Consider the following 22,595-nt stretch of genomic DNA (forward strand, 5'->3'; position numbering starts at 1 on the left):
TAATTTTATTTTTATTAGCATAATATTACTGCCTTTTGTATTTTTAAGTAGTTTGAATGTATTTTTAATTCTATTGAATTGAAAGCATTTATAATGAGCATTGTTCACTAATATACTTGGAATTATTCTCGTGAAATTAAACTAAATTCATTTGGTTTGGTTTTTAGTTTTTAGGGCCATGCCTGCCTGTGCCCAGGGTCTACACCTGGGTTTGATCCCTGGCACCCCAGATGGTCACCCAGCCAGCCAGGAGTAATTTCTGAGTGAAGAGACAGGACTAACCCCTATGTGCTTCCAGGTGTGGCCCAAAAACCCAAGGAAAAAAATTAATATAGAACAGTTTGTATGTCAAAAGTCATCAAATAAGTGACAGTAAAAGATGGTAGTTATTCAAATTTCACTTATTTGTAGGGTATAAGAAAAATAATAGACAGTATGGTAATAATACCCAGAGGCAATAGATGAAAATCAGGAGGACCAGCTCATGGTAGGAAGCTTGCCACAAAGAGTGAGTGGTAAATGCAGTTAGGCAGGGGTCTCAAACTCGCGGCCCACGGGCCACAAATGGCCCTCCATACAACATTTTGTGGCCCTGCCCTAGAGAAATCTTTATTTGTTTTGTTTTGTTTTAGTTGTTTGGGTCACACACACACACACACACACACACACACACCTCTCCCAATGTTCAAGGCTTACTACCGACTTTGCACTCAAGGATCACCCTGACTTTGCCTCCTGCGGCCTCCAGGTAAATTGAGTTTGAGACCCCTGAGTTAGGAAGTTAGGGTAGTGAATGATCTGTGGTTGGAACTGATCACTCTGCATGAGAACTGGATGCTTAAGGGGGGTAAAGTTATATACATGGTACTCCTTAATTAGTAATGTTACAAACCATAATTTCAAGGAGAGGAGAGAGTGAAAGGGAGAGGTGGTGAGGAGAGAGAGAGATCAAATTTGGGGGCCAGAGTAATAGCAAAATAGGTGCTTACCTTGCATGCAAGTAACAGTGGAGTGACCCTTCAGCTCAGAGCCTGGAGAAAGCCAAGAGAGGGAGGGAGGGAGAGAGAAGAGAGAGGTGTCTGTGTGACAAAGAGAGAGATGTGTGATGTGCATGTGACTGGAGAGAGAAGGGAAGAGGGGAGGGGAGGGAGAAAAGAGAGGTGTCTGTATGACAGAGAAAAGGGAGGAGGAGAGAGAAGAGAAGTAGGTGTCTGTGACAGGTGTGTGTGTGTGTGTGTGTGTGTGTGTGTGTGTGTGTGTGTGTGTGTGTGTGTGTGTGTCACAGACCTGCCTGTTGCAGGGGAGGGTGAGTGGGAAGGAAACTGGGGACATCTATGGCAGGAAATGTGTACTGTGTTACAAACCAAAGTGTCTAAAACGAAAATAAAAGAAGAGCAAAAGAGAGAAAAAAAATGTATGCCCCAGAGACAAGAAGGGGAGGGTGAGAGGGAAACATGGGGCTATTGGTGGTGGGAAATATGCACTTGTGAAGGTTGTGTACATTTATTGTAACGCAATGATGAACAACTTTGTGGGAAAATAAATTGTTATGGACAACCTGTAACCATGGTGTTTAAATGAAAAAGAAAGGTGGTAGTAATTCAAATAATTTTTAAAAAGCTCTTTGAAACCAATAAGGAAGGATGACGCAATTTTAGGAAGCAGTAAGTGATATAAATGAGAAATTGTGATTGTAACTATCTTTGCTAACACCCCTTAAAATTAGGTTAAAAGTAGACTTGATGAGGGCTAGAGCCAGCTTCATATGGCCCCACAAGCATGGAGATAGGAATAGCCCCTGAGCTCTGTTAGGTGTGGCCCAAACCCATAAAATAAATAAGACTTAATATATACACATTTTTGGAACGAATTCTTTGCTCTTCAAAATAAAAAGTGAACACTGTCTTTGTGTTTGTCATTGGTAAGATATCCTGAATAACTAAGGATATTGTCTTAGAAATTTTGTTTTCTTAAATACTGCATATACTCAACTATAAGCCTACCTGCTTATAAGCCAGTCCCCCTATTTTACCCTAAAAACTGGGAAAACTTAGTGACTTGAGTATAAGCCGAGGAGGAAAATGCAGCAGCGACTGATAAATTTTAAAAATAAAAATATATACCCAAAATAATTACAGTAATTGAGGAATCAGGTTAAATGTTTTCTAATGTTTTGCTAAAGAAAAACTAAACTAGCAACAATAATTTTAACACTTTATAAATAAAGTGCAGAAAACCGTAGCTTAACAGGTAACCAAGCTAAATCGCAAAGGTTAAAATCCTTCAAAACTGAATTCCTCCTCCTCCTCCTCATGTATGTTCAAATAGAGTTTGGGCTGTATTTGATGTGAGGGTATCAGCATAGACATTGTCATCATCAGAGTTCGCAGATATCACTGCTGCTGGGCTCATACAAAGCGCAGTATATTGTGGGTTAAATAGTTAGTGGCATCCAGTTCAGTTCAGCCACCTATCTCTTCAACTCAGCTGCAACTTGTGGACTGAGCTGAAGCACTGCCCTCTCCAGCAGACAGCAGAAGACGACTGGAGACTACATGCATGCAAAAAACCTGTATGACCTAAGTATAAGCCGAGTTAGGGTTTTTCTGGCACAATTTTGTGGGAAAATAAATTGTTATGGACAACCTGTAACCATGGTGTTTAAATGAATATGTATGTATGTATGTATGTATGTATGTATGTATGTATGTATGTATGTATGGTATGTGAACCAATCTCGATCAGTAATCAGAAGCCTAGAGAGGCAGATAAATAAGGTATATTTAAACTTAGAATTTCTGATTTATTGTGGCTCATTTTCTTTTTAGAGGTTGTATCTTTATAATGCTTCTATCTTTAAAACATTTTATTTGGGGGCAGTGCTCTAGGGCTACTCCCAGATTGGTACTCAAGTGACCATGGGATGCTAGGGATCAAACCCACACTTCTTACATACAAAACATGAACTCTCACCCTCTGAACTATTTCCTGACTGTTGATTTATGTTTTTAAATAGAAAACTAGATTCAAGCAAAAGGAAACCAGAAAGAATTCTGACCTAACATTGACCGTCAGGGTTAGCAGTATCCCATAGTCCTGTGCTTTATTGAGATCTGTCTTGCATTTCCTGGTTCCCCAATTTAGTTTTTAAAATACTTTCTATTATCAGCGCCTTGCTTTTTGGCCCTAGAACATTTCTTTTCGATTTGGAATCCAGTATTTGTGAGGCCAGGAAGTGCTTTATTCCCACCAAGTGTAGGATATTTCCCAGGGGACCTTAGGCAACTACAGTGTTGAATTAATGATCTTCCCTTTCTCAGAAATTGGTTAAAAGTTTTTTGACCAGGAACTCTTTATTTAGGGTGGTGAGGGACACTTGCCTGATGGCGCTCAGTGCTTATTCCTGGTTCTGCACTCAGAGATTCCTGCTGGCAATCTTTTAGGGCTGTATGGGGTGCTGAGGTCAGAACCCATGTTGGCCGTATGCAAAACAAACATCTTCCCTGCTGTATTATGTATTGCTCTGATCTATCAGCAGGTTTTATATTAATAGATTTTAAAAGATTTGCTTGGTATTTCTATGTGCAGCTTAAGTTTAGTCATGTGATTTTAGTCATGTGCTTATGCTCTACTATTTATGTTTGTTTCCTTTATCTGGACTGATCATTCAATGTTTTTCTTTAACTTGAGTATTAATTGATAGAATTGTCTTTCCTGGTTGAGGGTTGAGGGGTGGAATTGGTAGTGACAATTGTTCTAATTTTATTATACATAAGGTTGTGTTTACTCTGCCTACGTAACTTCCCTTTTTTTTTTTAGGTAAAATCCTTAATGATGAGACTGCGCTGAAAGAATATAAAATTGATGAGAAAAATTTTGTGGTGGTTATGGTGACAAAAGTAAGTTTCTGTTTTATCCTGTATATTTTTATGCTTGTGAGTCTTAAGTTATATCAAATCTCGCATTTTAAATGAATACAATTTATGGTCTCATATACTGACATGCACTAATGTAATCAAAACTATCAGTACATTAGAAGTCATGTTTAGATTAGTATGTTTTGCTAGGATACTAAAACTTTAGTATTAGAAAATGCACTTCTTAGAAATTAGTACAGATTAGTGTATTATCTTATTCTTTAGTGTTTAATGAGGGTATCTTAAAGTGGACTGCTAGTTACGCACACAACTTGACAAACTTCTTAAGGAAAATCATAGAGATTCACAAGTTCCATGTTACTGAATAAAATAAAATACTAAATATAAGAAAAGGCAACTAAAGAAATAATAGAATGATTATTGTAAGGAAGGCTTTTTGTTTGTTTTAATTTTTGGGTCACACCCTGTGGCGCTCAGGGATAACTCCTAGCTCTGCATTCAGAAATCTCCCGTCGCAATCAAACCTGGGTCTGTCCTGGGTTGGCCGCATGCAAGGCAAATGCCCTACAGCTGTGCTATTTCTTCGGCCCCTGTCAGGAAGTTTTTAATAAGAGCTTTCTGTTACTTAATTATACTTTGATATATTTGGAATTGTTTATAAAAGTCCAAGTTTTCCTATGAAGCACAGAATGAATTGGGGTTCTTGTAATATGTCTTTTACACATACGGTAGATTTGTTTAAAAAGACATCTAGAGAGACAGTTCTGTAGATATAGTGCTTTCCTTGCACACAGCCAACCTGAATTGATCCCCAGCCTTCTTACATGTCCACAGGAGTGATCCCTGAGTGCAGAGCCAGGAGTAACCCTGGAGCATCACTGAGTATGTTCCCCTGCCAAAAAAAGACACTGATGAATAAAGTGTTAAAAGACAGAAAAGTGGCAGCACTTAACATTAATTACATTTACAAAATGATGTATGCTGTCATACACTTTTCTGTTACTGCATTCTTTTGAACTATGAAACAAATAATGGTTTACATGTGTGGACTTACATTTTTTTAAATCTGTATTGGGTTGGAACTGTAGTACAGCCAGTAAGGCAATTTTTATGTTACAAGTTTGTATTGGTGTTACATTTGTAGCATCTTGTACTATTTATGCACTTAATGAGAAATTGGGTAAAAACGTATTTTATCCATGATGGATTATTTTCCTTTTAATTCATTTAGCCTAAAGCAGTGACAACACCATCACCATCATCAGCACCAGCTACAACTCAGCAGTCAAGTCCTACAGCCGCCACCACCACTACTATCACCACCACCACCACCACCACAGTTAGTCCCCCTGCAGCTCCAGCTGTGGCTCAACCTTCAACTCCCACCCCAGCTTTAGCTCCCACTCCCACACCTGCAGCCATCACTCCAGCTTCAACCACAGCATCTTCTGAACCTGCACCTGCTAGTGCAACTAAACAAGAGAAACCTGCAGAAAAACCAGCAGAAACCCCAGTAGTGGCTTCCAGCCCAACAGCAACTGACAGGTAAAAACAAAATTGTAGGAAATCTCAAAATATGTTTATAGCAAGAACTTTGGGTATGTGTCATATTTTGATGATTGATTTGATCCTACTGAAATTCTTCCATGTTTATCTTTTTTCTAAACACTGACTTGAAAACAGTTTATGTGTCTGCCTAAAATTTTATAATACAGGTTTGTGTAAGCTGTATTGATTTTTGCCGGTGTACCTTTCCACCCAGGAATAAAGTCAAAATCAATTATATTATTTTGTTTACATATATTTTTGGTTTGAGATCCAGTAAAGCACTAGTGGTATTCCTAATTTTTTCCTTGGAGAATCATAGAATATTGGGGATGGAACCTATTTCATTACTCATTTTAGTTGACAAGTTAGTAAATGAACTTAAGTATGAATTGTTCATTTATTTTTGTTTTGTTTTTGGGCCACACCCGGTGATTCTCAGAGGTTACTCCTGGGTATGTGCTCAGAAATTGCTCCTGGCTTGGGGACAATATAGGACGCTGGGGGATCAAACTGTGGTCTGTCCTAGGCTAACTTGCGCTACCACTTCAGCCCAGTATAAATTATTTTTAAAGATTGGGAGTGGTCAGAATAGTATTACAGTTGGAAGGGTGCTTGCCCTGCTGGCCCTCCACCAGTTGGGGCCCAATATCCCTCCCCCAATAAATCATATTATAAATAATTTGGCTTTGCCCCTCAATATTTATAGTTTTACTATATTCTTTCATATGTATCGTAAACAACTTCCCCAAGTTAATATTTTCATCTGCTTTGTAACATTGTATTAAATCCTGAAATTTATTTATTAACTTTAGAAAAGAAACTGACATCTCACTTTTTCTTTTTTCACTAACTGTATAAGTGGGTTAATAATAGGATCCATCTATTAATGTTAATAATTAAAAATTTTTTGTCAAAAATGTAAGCTGTTGGGGCTGGAGCAATAACGCAGCGATAGGATATTTGCCTTGCACGTGGCTGACACAGGACCCTGGTGCCCCATATGGTCCTCCAAGCCAGGAGCAATTTCTGAGTGCATAGACAGGAGTAACCCCTGAGTGTCACCAGGTGTGGCCCAAACTCCAAAAATGTAAGCTCTCTACATACTGTGTATAGAGCTTTGAAGCAAAATAAAAATTTAAAGACATGATGGGAGGTTTGGGGAGCAAGAAATAATTTCTTGTGAAAATTAGCCAGTCAGATTATCAGATGCTTTATAATGAAGATGTTTTCGTAAAATAAAATACTAGTAAAATAGCCAAAGCTATTACAAAGTTAACACAGAGGGTAAGGTGCTTGCCATACACTTGGCTGATCCAGGTTAAATCCCTGGCATCCCATCTGGTCCCCCTGAGCCTTTCCAGAGTAAGTCCAGAGTATCACTCAGTGACCCCAAGAACAGAAACAAAAGAAAGCCAAAACTAACGCTTTTTGTACTCTCTGCTGGTTGTACTCTTTGCTGAAAATTTTACAAGTGAATTCTCCATGTGAAAGTGTGATTTATACTACCCAGTGTGTACCAATTTAGTGGAGTCATTTCTATTTCATAATGTCTGCACTTGACCTTGATGGAAGACTCAAGGCTTCTTGAAATCCGAGCCAGAAAGCATGGAAAACTCTAATAATTGGATACAGTGACATGAAAGAACGTTTATGATATTTATAGTGATCAGAAAGAACATTTTATTATTCTTTTTAAGTGTAGTTTCTGTGACCCAGTCACGCATGTTGGATGGGTCTGGGTTACTTATTTTATGCTCCTTGGGCCTCTTTACCAGAAATTGGTTCCTTGAGAGGAGGAGGGCACAGACTCTAATAAGTTCTGTTCTGGAGGCCGGAGAGATAGCATGGAGGTAAGGCATTTGCCTTTCATGCAGAAGGTATTGGTTCGAATCCCGGCATCCCATATGGTCCCCCGAGCCTTCCAGGAGCGATTTCTGAGCATTGAGCCAGGAGTAACCCCTGAGCACTGCCGGGTGTGACCCAAAAACCAAAAAAAAAAAGTTCTGTGTGTTTTTTTTTTTTTTCTTCTTTAGTTTTTTTTTTTTTTTTTTTTTTTTTTTTTTGGTTTTGGTTTTGGTTTTGGTTTTGGGTCACACCCAGCAGCGCTCAGGTCACTCCTGGCAGGCTCGGGGGACCATACTGGATGCCGGGTTTCGAACCACCATCCTTTTGCTTGCAAGGCAAACACACTACCTCCATACTATCTCTCCGGCCCCAGTTCTGTTCATTTTTAAGAAGAAAATTGTTTTGCTTGCCTACACATATGACTGTACTTCTACCATTTGTAAATAATATTAAATTAACTCACCCCATAGGAGATGACCCCAAAGTTAGGATAAGTTATTATCTTTAAAAGCCCTTGCTTAAATCTGTGTATAATAGGGATCTTGCCTTTTGTTTTTGTTTTTTTTTTATTGTTGTTTTTGAGTCACACCGGCACCACTCAGGGATTACTCCTGGCTCTGTGCTGAGAAATTGCTCCTGACAGGCTTGGGGGACCATATGGGATGCCAGGAATCGAACCTTTGTCTGTCCTGTATTGATCCTGTGCAAGGCAAATGCCCTACCACTGTGCTATTGCTCCTGTACCCGGGGTCTTGCAAATTTAACATTTGTTTTCCCAAGCCATTTAGACATTCATTGTAAGCTTTTATATATATATATATATATATATATATATATATATATATATATATATATATATCGGTTTTTGGGTCACACCTGGCAGTGCTCAGGGGTTGTTACTCCTGGCTCTATGCTCAGAAATCACTCCTGGCAGACTCGGGACCATATGGGATGCCAGGATTCAAACCTCCCTCCTGCATGCAAGGCAAATGCCTTAACTCCATGCTATCTCTCTGACCTCCAGTTCAGTATATTTTATTAAATGTTTAATCTTATAAAGCTCCTAATGTATTTTGGAATTTTTTAGTGTTATTAGCCTATTTTTTCTTTTTTTTTTTTTCTTAGCCTATTTCTATTTTCTGTCCCCCAAAATAATAGTTTTATTTATCAGTATATTTTGGAGGGCATGGAAGGCATTGGAGTGTGTAGGTGCCTTTTGAGAAGTATGCTCAGGTATCCTTGCAGTTACTCCCAGTAATTCTTGACCATCTGTACCCTTGGGATGATGCTAGGGCACAAGATGTTGTGTTTCTCAGGCCCTGTGATGCTAGCAGCAAATGTGATCTACGTGTTTCTGTTCTAATTACATTGGTTCCCTATTTACCTTCTCTAAACTAAGGATTACCATATAGACTAGTTAAGGTTGCATGAATTAAGTTCATGTCAGCAATCTAGAAGCATAGAATGTTAGAGTTCCTCACTTAGTTGGACTTCATATGTGCACTACTTACTCTCTAAACCAGGGGTTCTCAAACTTTATTTTTTTTTATTTATTTTTTTTTTATTTTTGGGCCACACCTGGCGGTGCTCAGGGGTTACTCCTGGCTGTCTGCTCAGAAATAGCTCCTGGCAGACATAGGGGACCATATGGGACACCGGGATTTGAACCAACCACCTTTGGTCCTGGATTGGCTGCTTGCAAGGCAAACGCCACTGTGCTATCTCTCTGGGCCCGGTTCTCAAACTTTTTAAACGGGGGGGCGGGGGGGGCAGTTCACTGTCCCTCAGACCATTGGAGGGTCTGACTATAGTAAAAACAAAACTTATGAACGAATTCTTATGCACACTGCATATATCTTATTTTGCAATGAAGGAACAAAACAGATAAAAATACAATATGTGGCCCGCGGGCCATAGTTTGAGGACCACTGCTCTAAACTATATACTTTATAGAAGTATAGTACAGGAAGGAAAGAATAAAGCAAAACCATGCTGAAGGAGACTTACTTTCTCTTTCTGTAATTTGTAATTACGGAACATTTGTTATGTCCTGTAAAGCACAAACTTAAGTGTAATGTATCTGGAGATAAATAGGTATGAATTTGAGGACTTGCCTTTTGCAACTGGCCTGACAATTTATTTGTTATAGATTTGCTTGTCAAGGTCAATTTTATTCTTGGAAAACCACTTTATTACAATGCAAATCAATCACCCTTGTGTGTAAAATGACTGATTTTTTTTTTTTTTTTTTTGTGGTTTTTGGGTCACACCCGGCAGTGCTCAGGGGTTATTCCTGGCTCCAGGCTCAGAAATTGCTCCTGGCAGGCACGGGAGGACCATATATGGGACGCCGGGATTCGAACCGATGACCTCCTGCATGAGAGGCAAACGCCTTACCTCCATGCTATCTCTCCGGCCCGTCTGATATTTTTAATTAAGGAACATTGAAGACAATATGAATATCCAGTCAGGTTCATTTGCTCCACGATTTATTCATTTTAGAAGCATATGCTACTAAAATGTGGTAGTGAGCAGAAACCATTAGTTGGGGATTTGTTTGAAATCCCAAATCGCTAGGGTAGATTTCAGAAAGCTTTTTTTTTTTTTTTTTTTTTTTGGGTTTTTGGTTTTTGGGCCACTCCTGGCGTTGCTCAGGGGTTATTCCTGGCTGTCTGCTCAGAAACAGCTCCTGGCAGGCACGGGGGACCATATGGGACACCAGGATTCGAACCAACCACCTTTGGTCCTGGATCGGCTGCTTGCAAGGCAAACGCCGCTGTGCTATCTCTCTGGGCCCTTCAGAAAGCATTTTAACAAATTTTACTTCTGAGTCCTCAAACTTATTCTGTCTAATACTAGGGACACTGGACTGATCCGGGGTGTGTGTGTGTGTGTGTGTGTGTGTGTGTGTGTGTGTGTGTGTGTGTGTGTGTGTGTGTGTGTGTGTGTGTGTGTGTGTGTGTGTGTGTGTGGACTGATTCGGGACGGGTGGTGTGTGTGTGTGGACTGATCCGGGACGGGTGGTGTGTGTGTGTGTGTGTGTGTGTGGACTGATCCGGGACGGGTGGTGTGTGTGTGTGTGTGTGTGTGTGGGGACTGATTCGGGACGGGTGGTGTGTGTGTGTGTGTGTCCGGGACAGGTGGGGTGTGTGTGTGTGTGTGTGTGTGAGTGTCAGTACTTACTCTGTCTAATACTAGGGACACTGGACTGATTCGGGGTGTGTGTGTGTGTGTGTGTGTGTGTGTGTGTGTGTGTGTGTGTGTGTGTGTGTGTCAGTAGTAGCCTTGGGTACAACTGTGTGGTGCTTTCTGTTCACTTAGTGCTGAGCGCTGTCTTTTTCTCAAAGGGGATGGCAGGGCAAATTTGTTTTGGACCCACTGGTCTAATGTTTGCAGTATATATGAGTCTTGGGTTTTTTTTAATATATATGTGTATTACAGGAGATCAAATCTAGGTTTCATGTCACTTTTGCTTTGCTTTATATACTTTTATTCACATACTGGACCTCTATACATATGTATATTAAGTGTATGTTGTTCCAAGGCCTATGTTACTAAGTGCAAAAGACAGAATGACATCTTTCAGGGTAAAATTGCCAAGTATTATAAGCAGTAACAATAAACCAAATTACATTGTACATCGTTTTTTTTTTTTTTTTTTTTTTTTTTTGGTTTTTGGGCCACACCCGTTGATGCTCAGGGGTTACTCCTGGCTTGGGGGACCATATGGGATACCTGGGGATCGAACCGCGGTCCGTCCAAGGCTAGCGCAGGCAAGGCAGGCACCTTACCTCTTGCGCCACCACCCGGCCCCCACATTGTACATCTTTGACTGTGTTGTCAATATAGAGGAAAACAAGAGGAAGGGGACAAACTAGTTAGTGATTTTCTCTGCATGAGGAGTGGGAAAATGAAGCTAGATTAAGATTGAGGAGTGGTGGGTAAATAGTACTTTCATTTTACCTGTAACATTTAAAAAATAAATTTTAACACAGTTGTAAAAATAGTCCCAAGTGTTAAGTAAAATAAGGTAGTGAGATAGACTAAATGTAACATATAAGAATGGTTTAATTGGGCTGGAGCGGTGGCGCAAGCGGTAGGGTGTTTGCCTTGTACACGATAACCTAGGATGGACCTCAGTTCGATAACCTGGCATCCCATATAGTCCCCCCAAGCTAGGAGTGATTTCTGAGCACATAGCCAGGAGTAACCCCTGAGTGTCACCGAGTGTGCCCAAAACAAAACAAAACAAAAAGTTTTAAGCATGATACAAACTATAGTTTAGTGTGGGTCTTATTAGAAAGATTTTTTTTTTTGGTGAAGTAGTCTAGATTTACCCCAAGTATTATATAGGAACATAACGAAGTAAAGATGTAATTTTAGACCATTGTTGGGGAACTGCTGTTCAGATAAATGCTTAGCTATCTAGAAGGGGAAGTGAGAACTTCTTTCAGTCATAAGTAAAATTATAGGAGAACACGGGGTGGAAATAAGAACTTTGTGGAAATTCTTCTAAAAGCCTCGCCTCACAGTTCAGAAAATAGCAATAAATTGGTTTACGTGAAGAAATTAAAACTTGGAAACCAGACTAAAATTATTACTTCATTTATTTTTTAAATTTATTTTTGATCACTCCCAGTGGTACTCAAGGGTTACTCTTGGCTCTGCACTCAGAAATGATTCCTGGCAGTATTTGAGAGATCAGCCTACATCAGCTGTGTACAAGGCAAATGCCCTACCCCCTTTACTAGTTCTCAGGCCCCCAAACTAAACATTTTGTTTGTTTGTTTGTTTTGTTTTTTGGTTTTTGGGTCATACCCACTAGCGCTCACGGGTTACTACTGGCTCTACGCTCAGAAATTGCTCCTGGCAGGCTCAGGGGACCATATGGGATGTCAGGATTCAAACCACTGTCCCTCTGCATGCAAGGCAAATGCCCTACCTCCATGCTATCTTTCCGGGCCCCCCCAAACTAAACATTTTTTTTAATAGAGTTTGTGATACAGTATAGAGGTTAACGGGCCTGTCATATATACATCCTACCTTAATTCAGTTGTTTAACAACTTTGTAATGATCCTTAGTAAGCTGTGGAGAAGGGTGTTATTTATATCTTTGGGCATTTCAAAGATGAATGTGTAGGGAGCTGGAGAGACAGTACAGTGGGTAAGATACATGCCTTGCACAAAGCCCACCCAGGTTAATATCAACCCAACTCTTCCTCACATGAGTGATCCCCGATCTCCAAGCCAGAAACAAGTCCTGAGCACAGCTGGTTGTGGCTCTGATCTCCATCTCTGCCCCCATGTGAATTTGTAGAATAGGATTAATTTACGATTGGAAGATGATCAAAGCCATGGTTCATGTGGATAAAACTTTGTATTTTAATTTGATCTGCCAGATTTTTACATTTCATTAAAGTGAAAAGAAATTATACAAATTTAACATTTGAGATTTAATGCAGCACTTTTGACACATTGTTTTCTAAAAATCTACAGTACATCAGGAGATTCTTCTCGGTCAAACCTCTTTGAAGATGCAACAAGTGCACTTGGTAAGTAAATCTTGTTAACGGAGGGGAAGAGGGGTTTAAGTTTAATTTTTCTAGTCTGTTAATTTTCATGGTTACTTCTAGTCTACTAGAAGTAGTCTAGTTACTTCTGTTGCTAAATGATTTAAAGATTAATTTTTTTATATAAATTAATGCTTTCTTTTTCTTTTTCTTTTTCTTTTTTTTTTTTTTTTTTTTTTGGTTTTTGGTTTTTGGGTCACACCCGGCAGTGCTCAGGGGTTACTCCTGGCTGTCTGCTCAGAAATAGCTCCTGGCAGGCACGGGGGACCATATGGGACACCGGGATTCGACTAACCACCTTTGGTCCTGGATCAGCTGCTTGCAAGGCAAACGCCACTGTGCTATCTCTCCGGCCCCATAAACATAAATCTTTTTTTTTTTTTGGCCACACCGCTTGACACTCAGGGGTTACTCTTGGCTAAGCGCTTAGAAATTGCCCCTGGCTTGGGACCATATGGGACGCCGGGGGATCGAACCGCAGTCCTTCCTTGCTTAGTGCTTGCAAGGCAGACACCTTACCTCTAGCACCACCTCACCGGCCCCATAAACATAAATTTTGAATGATTTTTCACTTACTAAATAAGAATTTTAAATGAGTTCTCATCTACTGGTTTATTGTAGTATCTTTGGGATGGGTATAAAGTGTTACCGCAAATAACTTATGTTTCATATATTTCATTTTATTTCCAGCTTTTATTTCAGTTTGTAGCTTCTTGAAGTTCCAGCTTCATTCTATTTCTGTTGTAGTTGCAATGAGTTTATCTTAACTCAAACCCTTTAATTTTATCCATTGAAGCACAGTTTCTCATCTTCCTTTTACACCAGTCTGTCAGAATTAGTTTTGGTTATTTCCTTATTGAAACATCTCTACTGATCCTCTCTTGCTGTGCTTGCTAATTATTCATCTGTTGGCTGACAACCCTGTTCCTTTCCTTCTATAATATTGGAAATGGTAGTGAAGTAGAAAGAAGCAGAGGGAAACAGTGGCCTCAGTGAAGTCTTCTGGATTCCTTACTAGCTACTATAGCAGCAGAGTTCTAATAACAATAGTATTACGTAAGATTTGGGGATGGTCTTTGTCTGACTTGATTTGAATTCCGTGGTGCCCATTGCATGGAAAATAGTGTTGACCATTGTAACCCTTAATGGCAAGGTAGTTGTTAAGTAATCAAACTTATATTATCAGCATGTTCCACACACTCATTCATATTTGCAGACTGTTCTCTGGGTGTGCTTTCTTACAAAGTGAATATGAGTGTCCAGTCAGAGAAACATAACGTTCTATTTCAAAGAGGGAATGATGTTAGGAAATTACTATAAAGGTATTGAAAAGGCTCAGGAGTATTAAATCAAAGATCAGTAAGCTCTTATGTTGCAGCTGCTGTTATACATTAACCCTTAATAATGGTGTCTTGTCTTTATGTATTTGTATCTCCCAGAGCAGCCATTCCTATATTATATCTCAGGATCCCTTATTGATTTTGGTTTGGTTTGGGGGCTACACCCAGTGATGCAGTTATTCCTGGCTCTGCATTCAGGAATCCTGATGGGGATTGGGATAATGGGGAGTATGTTAATGTTAGGGAGTGAACCTAGATAAACCATGTGCAAGGCAAGTGTTTTACTCTCTCTGCTATCTTCTGCCTCCCCTTTTTTTTGTTTTGGGGCCACACCCAGTGGTGCTCAAGAGTTACTCCTGGCTCTGTGCTCAGAAATCATTCTTGGCAGGCTCAGGGGACCTTATGGGATGCCGGGAATCGAACCCTGGTCTGTCCCACTTGGCTTCGAGCAAGGCGAAAATGCCCTACTGCTGTGCTATTGCATCGGCCCCTCTTCTTTTTTTATTATTATTATTATTATTATTATTATTATTATTTTGGTTTTTGGGTCACACCCAGCAGCGCTCAGGGGGACCATATGGGATGCTGGGATTTGAATCACTGACCTTCTGCATGCAAGGCAAATGCTTTACCTTCATGCTATCTCTCCGGCCCCTCCCCTTAACTTTTTAAGTATTCTTTATTTCAATATTTATGTTGATACCTTCTCTAAGCTTTCTTTTTTAGTCTTGATACCATTCTTCATTAATATTTCTGACAATTTCTTCTTAGACTGCCTAGTTAAATATTTTATTGAGAGAGGGAGGGGGGATGGGGATGAGGGGGAGAGAACTGGGGGAAGGGATAGATAGCACAGCGGTAGGGTGTTTGCTTTGCATGTGGCCTGACCCTGGAGGGACCCAGCACTCAGGAGTTACTCTTGGCTTTGAGTTCAAAAATCGCTCCTGATTATGTTTGCCCACAGTTGGTTGCAGTGTGGTTCCTGACGTCCCATATGGTCCCCCAGCCTGTGAGGGGCGATTTCTGCATACAGAGCCAAGAGTAATCCCTGAGTGCCACTGGGTGTGAGCCAGAAACCAATCAAACAATAAATAAATGTTAATAAGAAGGAAAGATAAGTGAGCAACATTCCTAATGACATTTATAGGGTTCTCCCATCACTGCTGCTTGAGTTCATTAACTCTGCCTCTTGCTTATTTCTTAGTTATGTGTCAATCATTTGCACTTGTACTTTTATAGTGGAATACATATTGGTACTGCAAGAATGCAGGCAGTGTCACATATTTGATTGTTCCTACATACGGTACTTTCAAATGTTTTTGGTCATTTCGTTTAAAGTTTTCATAAAATTCAATTTGGCGGTGTCGTTTTAGAAGTCATAGCATAGTGAGATTTGGAGACTGCAGGTTAGTGTTCTTTGATTAGTTAGGATAGAATTATTTTTATTGAAAAGTGGATCATGGTGTTTGTTAGGGAAGTTGTTCAGAGGTTCAGAAGCATTATTATTGTTGAAAAGTATGAAATATGAGGAAAAGGAAAGGCCATATCCAAATAGATAGACCTGTGCAAGGCAAAGAATGGCTTATTGATTTGATCAAGGGAAGTATGTTTACTGTTTTTGTGCTAGTAGCAAGACATTAATAGGGCATAATTAACAAATGATCAGAATGAGTTAATGTAGAAGATTAAAAATGTACAAGAGAGGGGCCAGAGAGATAGCCTGGAGGTGTAGGGTGTTTGTCTTGCATGATGAAGGATGGTGGTTCAAATCCCAACATCCCATATGGTCCCCCGAGCCTGCCAGGAGTGATTTCTGAGCGTAGAGCCAGAAGTACCCCCTGAGCACTGCTGGGTGTGACCCAAAAACCAACCAAGCAAACAAACAAAAAAACCCCACAAAAACAAGAGAAATAAGTGCTCAGATTTTTAATCTGTAAGAAGGAAGCAGTACTGAGAATAGGAATGGAATAAAGGTAGATGATATGGTTTACATGAGGTAAGTTGGGGGAGAGGAGTTTGTCTCAGATTTCCATTAGCAGCAAGTCACATACAGTTGGGAGAAGGCTGGACACCATAAGATAACAGTGCTTATTATAATAGCCTTGTGTGGTCATATGAATTTCTTTCTGCGTGCCAACCTTTTTGTTGTTGTTGTTGCTTTGATAATAAAGCCATCAAAGGAAAATTGAATTTGTTTGTTGCAGAACTAATTGTTCAAAATGTCCACCCTACATGCTTTCAGAAATCAGCTCTTTTACATATTTTTTTTCAGGACACAGTCTCTATCCTTCTGATCTTGTTTTATATTTATGCTTCAGTTGTACTTAATATTTTAATTGTGCCTTTTGAACTTTATTACATTAGATTTCTTTTGCTATTATCATAAGATACCAAGAACTTAGCAATTCAGAATAACAAGTGTATTCCTAATTGTACTGTTGATTAAAAATCTGATGACATAGCTCACTAAAGAAAAGTGAGGCACACATTCTTTTCCAAAGACTGGGAAAGATTTATTTTCTTGGTTTTGTGTGTGTGTTTATTTTATTTATTTATTTATTTTTTTAATTTCCCCTCAGTTCTAGAGGCTCACATTCCCTGGCTCATAATCCTTTTGTAATCAAAGGCAGAGCATAACATTTGATTGTGTCTCTCTTCTCTCTCACATAGATTTCTCTGATGGTCTCATCTGCATCCTTCCAACTTATAAAGACTTATTTTGTGTTATATCTATATATGTGACTCAATATATTCCATTTTATCAGCTGGCTGGCAACCTTGATTTGTCTTCTTTAGCCTTGAGTATTTGTAGGTTTTAGGAATTGGGATGGAGGTCAGAGTTGAGGACATTCTTATTCCTGCCACATTATATGTTACAGTTAATAATGTCCTTTATCTTTATATTCCCAACAGTGTATTCTGAAGTATTATATACATATATGCGTTTGAGAAATATGTGGAGACTGTTTATTCATTAATGTTTCTTTCCTCTCTTTCTATTCCGCACATCCTTGTCTAGTGACAGGTCAGTCTTACGAGAATATGGTAACTGAGATCATGTCAATGGGTTATGAAAGAGAGCAAGTAATTGCAGCCCTGAGAGCCAGTTTCAACAACCCTGACAGAGCAGTGGAGTATCTTTTAATGGTGAGACACATATTTTACCTTATTTATTTTAGTTGTTTAAAAGAGCTGAATTTGGGGGGGGGGGTCAAAATTTCAAAGATTTAAAAAAAAAGTAACATCACTGGAGGGAAAAAGTATTTTGACATGTTACTGTGTTGATAAAAATAACTTCTGAAATTGTCCTCTTGGAGTTGTACCTTCTACCCTAATCACATCATCGTTAAAGGATGGCTGGATATGGGGGAAACTGTTGTGCAATTTAGTAATTTAGTAATTAATTGCTACATAGTGAAGGTTTCAAGTTATAAGTGCAAGTCAAATAAAATTTTGTAATTAATGGCAACTTTTAAAAAGGGGAGAGTTCACTTAAAAATTTAGATATCAGGACCAGAGAGATAGTCCATTGGGTAAGGTAATTGCATGTAGCAGACTTGGCTTCTGTCAAAGGCATCAGATATGGTCCCCAGTACACAGTTGGATGTGCTTTGGGTAAACAAAGAAGATCTGGTTTATCATGATAGTTCAAATCTTAGGTCTTTACTAGTAGAAAAAGATTGAAGACTCTTTACTCGCCTGGTTCCATTTTCATTTTAGTTTTTAGCTTATATATTGTTAATAATAGGTGATTTTTGAATTGGTTGTTGTGGGTGTTACTCTAACAATGAATTTATCCGTTTACAAATGTGTAGGGAAATGTGGCACAGGCTAAAACAGTAACCGAATTTTCAATATCAGATTAACTTGCCTTAGTAAATTTTTCCTTAATTCTTTGATGTCTTGGAATAGGTCCAAGTCTGAACTGCCCTAAGAAACACCTTAGAAAGTAAGGATACTCATTACTCTTGGTGACTAGCATCTATGGCTGTGTCCAGGTTGTTATTCTATTCAGATACTAGTGGTTAAGAGTCATGTCATCATCAAATAAATAGCCACTCTGTTTCTCTCTTCCTCTCCCTTCTTCCCTCCTCCCTTCCCCCCTCCCTCCCTCCCTCCTTTGGGCCACACCTGGTGACACTCAGGGGTTATTCTTGGCTACTATGTGCTCAGAAATTGCTCCTGGCTTGGGGGACCATATGGGACACAGGGGATTGAACCGAGATCATCCTGGGTTGGCCGCATGCAAAGCAAACACGCTACTGCTGTGCTATCGCTCCAGCCCTACAAGAATGTTTTCTTAGTATATTATTTTCTCTTTTGTTTTTGTTTTTTGGGTCACACCTGGCAGTGCTCAGGGGTTACTCCTGGCTCTCTGCTCAGAAATCACTTCTGGCAGGCTCGGGGGACCATACGGGATCCCGGGTTTCTAATCACTGTCCTTCTGCATGCAAGACAAAAACACCTTACCTCCATGCTATCTCTCCGGCCCCTATTTTATCTTTTGAATTCTCTTCCATTGCCCCCCTTGAGGAAATTCTTTAAACACCAATAATTTGGGCAAAATAGTACAGCAGATAAGGTGCTTGCCTTATGTACTGCCAACTCAGGTCCCATTCCTGGCACTCTTGAGCACCACCAGAGTTAGGAGTAAACACTGTGAACATATGACCCTGGAATCAAATTAATAAATAATAGTAATTATCAGGTTTTTTGGTTTTGGTTTTGGTTTTTTTTTTTTTTTTTTTTTTTTTTTTTTGGTTTTTGGGCCACACCCGGCAGTGCTCGGGTTACTCCTGGTTGTCTGCTCAGAAATAGCTCCTGACAGGCACAGGGGACCATATGGGACACCAGGATTCAAACCAACCACCTTTGGTCCTGGATTGGCTGCTTGCAAGGCAAACGCCACTGTGCTATCTCTCCGGGCCCAGTAATTATTAGTTTTGAATTGATCATACTAAGTAAGGAATTATTGTGGGTTTATTTATAGTCACTCTACTCTGCCCTCCCCCAAAGTCCATATTATATAAAAATATTACATTCCTTTTTATAAAATGGTCTTGTTTCTGGTTTCGAATTCTGCATAAGCTTGATAAGTATCAGAATAGATTTAAAATTTTAATAGTTTGAAATTTTGGTATAGAAATAAATGAACCATTTTCAAAGTTACTACCACTAATTTTAGCTTTAAATGTAAATGAATACATGAGAGATAAGTTCATGAAATCAGTTAAAGAGTTTTTTTATATATCGTTTTTATAGGAATGACTGCTTATAATTACCTAGTTCATCTTGTATGCTTTACATCTTTAGGATGTTGCCTGTTCACTGGAAAATGAAATAAGCGTTTACCATCTCTTACTCAAATGTAGCATTTTCTTCATTCTCTCCCATAAGTCTCTAAGTCTCATAAAGACTTGTAAAGTCGCATATGATATATTTTAAAAATAGTTTGCTCCAAGCAAAAATGTTTAGCATATTACCTAAATAATGGTTTGTTTTATATTATGCAATTTTTGTATTGTTGGTTTTATTTTTTTACATTCTCTGGATGAAACTTTCTTAGAACCATGAATCATTAGAGAGAGATCTGATCCTCTTTGATCATTGTGATCTCTGTAAAACTTTATTTCCATGGGTCATTTCAGAACTACCATGTGTCTATCAACTTTTTAGGTGACTTTAAAGTTTGGCTTATAGATGGGATCCTTTGTGTCATTAAATAACGCCTGATGGTGAAAATCATCTAGGGTTCAGAACTCTACTAGAGCAATAGATGGCATAAAAAACAGACTTGATTAGTTTCAGTGATTGGTATGTCAATATCTTAAAGCTTTTAAATGATCAATCTTTTAAAAATTAAGGATCGTTATTTCTCCTCTAGTATTTTTCTGATACTTTAATGTGACATGTATTTCTTAATAACATTACCACATTTCAAATTCTTAGTAGTTGGTTGTGCCTAGTGGGTATTTTATTGAACAATGCTTCCTTCCAACAGAATAGGTTCTCTGTCATGTTCTGACAACTTCAAATCAAGTTTGCAGATGATGCTGTTTTTCAGCTAAATCTATTGTTTTCATTTATTGAATAATGGAAGCAAATCATCTGATACTTTTAGAAATCAGACAGGGTATTAAATAGATTAAGAAGTCTTTTTACCCTAATTTTGAATACAGAATATTTCAAAGCTTGGAATTGTGTTGTAGGGAATCCCTGGAGATAGAGAAAGTCAGGCTGTGGTTGAGCCCCCTCCAGCAGCTAGTTCTGTGGCTCCTCAGTCTTCTGTGGCTGCAGCTGCAGCAACTACAACAGCAGCGACTACAACAACAAGTTCTGGAGGTAAATGGAAATCTTGTGGATGGGGGAGGAAATGAATTTGTCCTAAACTGGAATCGTAAAATAATCTAATCTAGAATACTTCTAAGGAGAGGTTTATTCCCAAAGCATTTGGGTTAAAACCGTCAATGTCAGAAGAGTCCAGCAGAAAATCTATTGGGGTAACAAGAAAAGATGCACCCTTATCATAGGTACAGTTTGGGTCAAGTGCTTATTCTGGCTAACTTATTCTAAAGATGAATGAATCTTGCTGTGCAATGAGTGTTTCTTCTCGAAACTACTTGGAATATTTTGTTTATTTCTCTCTTTTGTCCTACAAGTGTAATCAACTATGTGTACATTTTTTAAATTAATTTATTGATTGATTGATTTGGGGGCCACACCCAGCGGCCCTTAGTTGCTCCTGGCTCTGCACTCAGAAATTGCCCCTGGCAGGCTGGGAGACCATATGGGATGCCAGGAATCAAACCGGGTTCATCCTGGATCAACCACATGAAAGGCAAACACTCCACCGCTGTGCTATCTCTCCATGTCCCCCTCCCCACATGCATAAATTTAAAGACAAGTAGGGTCCTATTGATTAAATCTAACAACCAAAGAAAAGCTGTTTTCCTTGGTCGAGAAGAGAAGCGTGTAGGGGTAAAGGCAAAGCTAGAACACAGGGCTTGCCAGCCTCAGATCAAAACGTGGAGCCTGTAAGAAGAGAGAGCAGGCATTATAGTGTTCTTCCTTTCTTCTTTCATTCTTTTCTGTATTGGTAAAGTAATCAAAACTGTTAGTTTTGAAGAGACCATTCTTTGATGCATTCCCTCACCTTTGTTATGGTCTTAACTGACAAAAAAAAAAAAAACAAAGCATTTTGTTTATGGTCTCTCAAAGGACACTTACCACCTCTTAGATTTATCATGGGAATGGAAACAAAGCCACTGCTTTGGTTCAGTTTTGGGATGCTGGCCTGTTCAACCCATCTATTGGATGACATAGTTTCTCAATTTTTTTTTTCATCTGAAAAATTAATGTTTCATCAAGATCTTATTTTAAAATTTACTACCTTTATTATGTAGCCATTTTAACATAGAGGATTTGTGTGATTTAGATAGTGCTAACTAAGAAATATTTAATGTGTAATTTTTCCCCTAAAGTATAAATAGACAGGCACTGCTAACCCAAAGTCATAAATTACGTTTCTTAAACCATTTTTGGTAGTGATACTCTTGTAAAATGATTATGAACTAAAGAGCTCTGAATGTATAGTATTGGGTTTATTGCAGTTATAAATAACCAAGTTTTTGTAAATCCAAATATTTGAAATATAATGATAGTGACCAAAATCATCTTTATGGTTTGCTCTGTTATTAATAAAAATTCTAATACTGGCTATAATGATAGTATAGCTGATAAGGTGCCTACCTTGCATGCGGCTGACCTAGGTTTGATCCCTGTCATCCCATATAATTCCCTCAGCTCCACCAGGAGTGATTACTGAATGTTGAACCAAGATTAGCCCTGCAGCACTGCTGGTAGTAGCTCAGCATCCCATCCACACATACCCCCAATTCTGTCCTATAACCGAAATCCTGAGGTATATTAAATACCATTTACTTTGTTAGAATACCCCAGGAATTCAAGCTTAGACAGTTTTGAGAATTTTTGTTTTATTAACATTATAGCAAATTTTTATTTTTCATATCACCTGTGTTCGTGTATGTGTGCGCGCATGTATGTGTGTGTGGTGCGCGTGCGCTCGAGGGGTAGGGGGGAGAGAAGAGTGTAGTGTTTGGCCCTTTGGAACTTTAAGCAACAGTTACAGCATAGACAAGGCATAAGTTCACAATATTAACCTTGAATGTGCATAGCAGTTTTAAGAAAATTTTGGTCTTTCCGTATCCTATCCTATACTTTTTATATAGGACTATATATAGGATAATATAGGATTAAGTTCTTTAATATAAGACTTCCAAGTTGATAAGGTTGAAGATTTTGTCCTTATTTCATCTTATAGCTATCTTAAAACTCAATAACTTTTACTTGTCTAAATTATGGTTGAGGACCAGAAATATAACTTCTAAGGGTGA

At 38.9% G+C, this 22,595-nt stretch overlaps 1 protein-coding gene across 1 annotated transcript in view; it reads left to right on the forward strand.

Moving 5' to 3' along the window:
• Nucleotides 1-22,595, forward strand: part of RAD23B (RAD23 homolog B, nucleotide excision repair protein) — a 45,344-nt gene that overhangs the window by 19,450 nt on the left and 3,299 nt on the right. The window contains exons 3-7 of the mRNA XM_049770859.1: nt 3,820-3,899; nt 5,110-5,423; nt 12,768-12,823; nt 17,201-17,328; nt 20,391-20,523. Of these exons, the coding sequence (XP_049626816.1) occupies nt 3,820-3,899; nt 5,110-5,423; nt 12,768-12,823; nt 17,201-17,328; nt 20,391-20,523 (711 nt within the window). The remainder of the gene's footprint in view (nt 1-3,819; nt 3,900-5,109; nt 5,424-12,767; nt 12,824-17,200; nt 17,329-20,390; nt 20,524-22,595) is intronic.

This window comes from Suncus etruscus, chromosome 1 (genome assembly GCF_024139225.1).
Source record: "Suncus etruscus isolate mSunEtr1 chromosome 1, mSunEtr1.pri.cur, whole genome shotgun sequence".
Classification (NCBI taxonomy): domain Eukaryota; kingdom Metazoa; phylum Chordata; class Mammalia; order Eulipotyphla; family Soricidae; genus Suncus; species Suncus etruscus.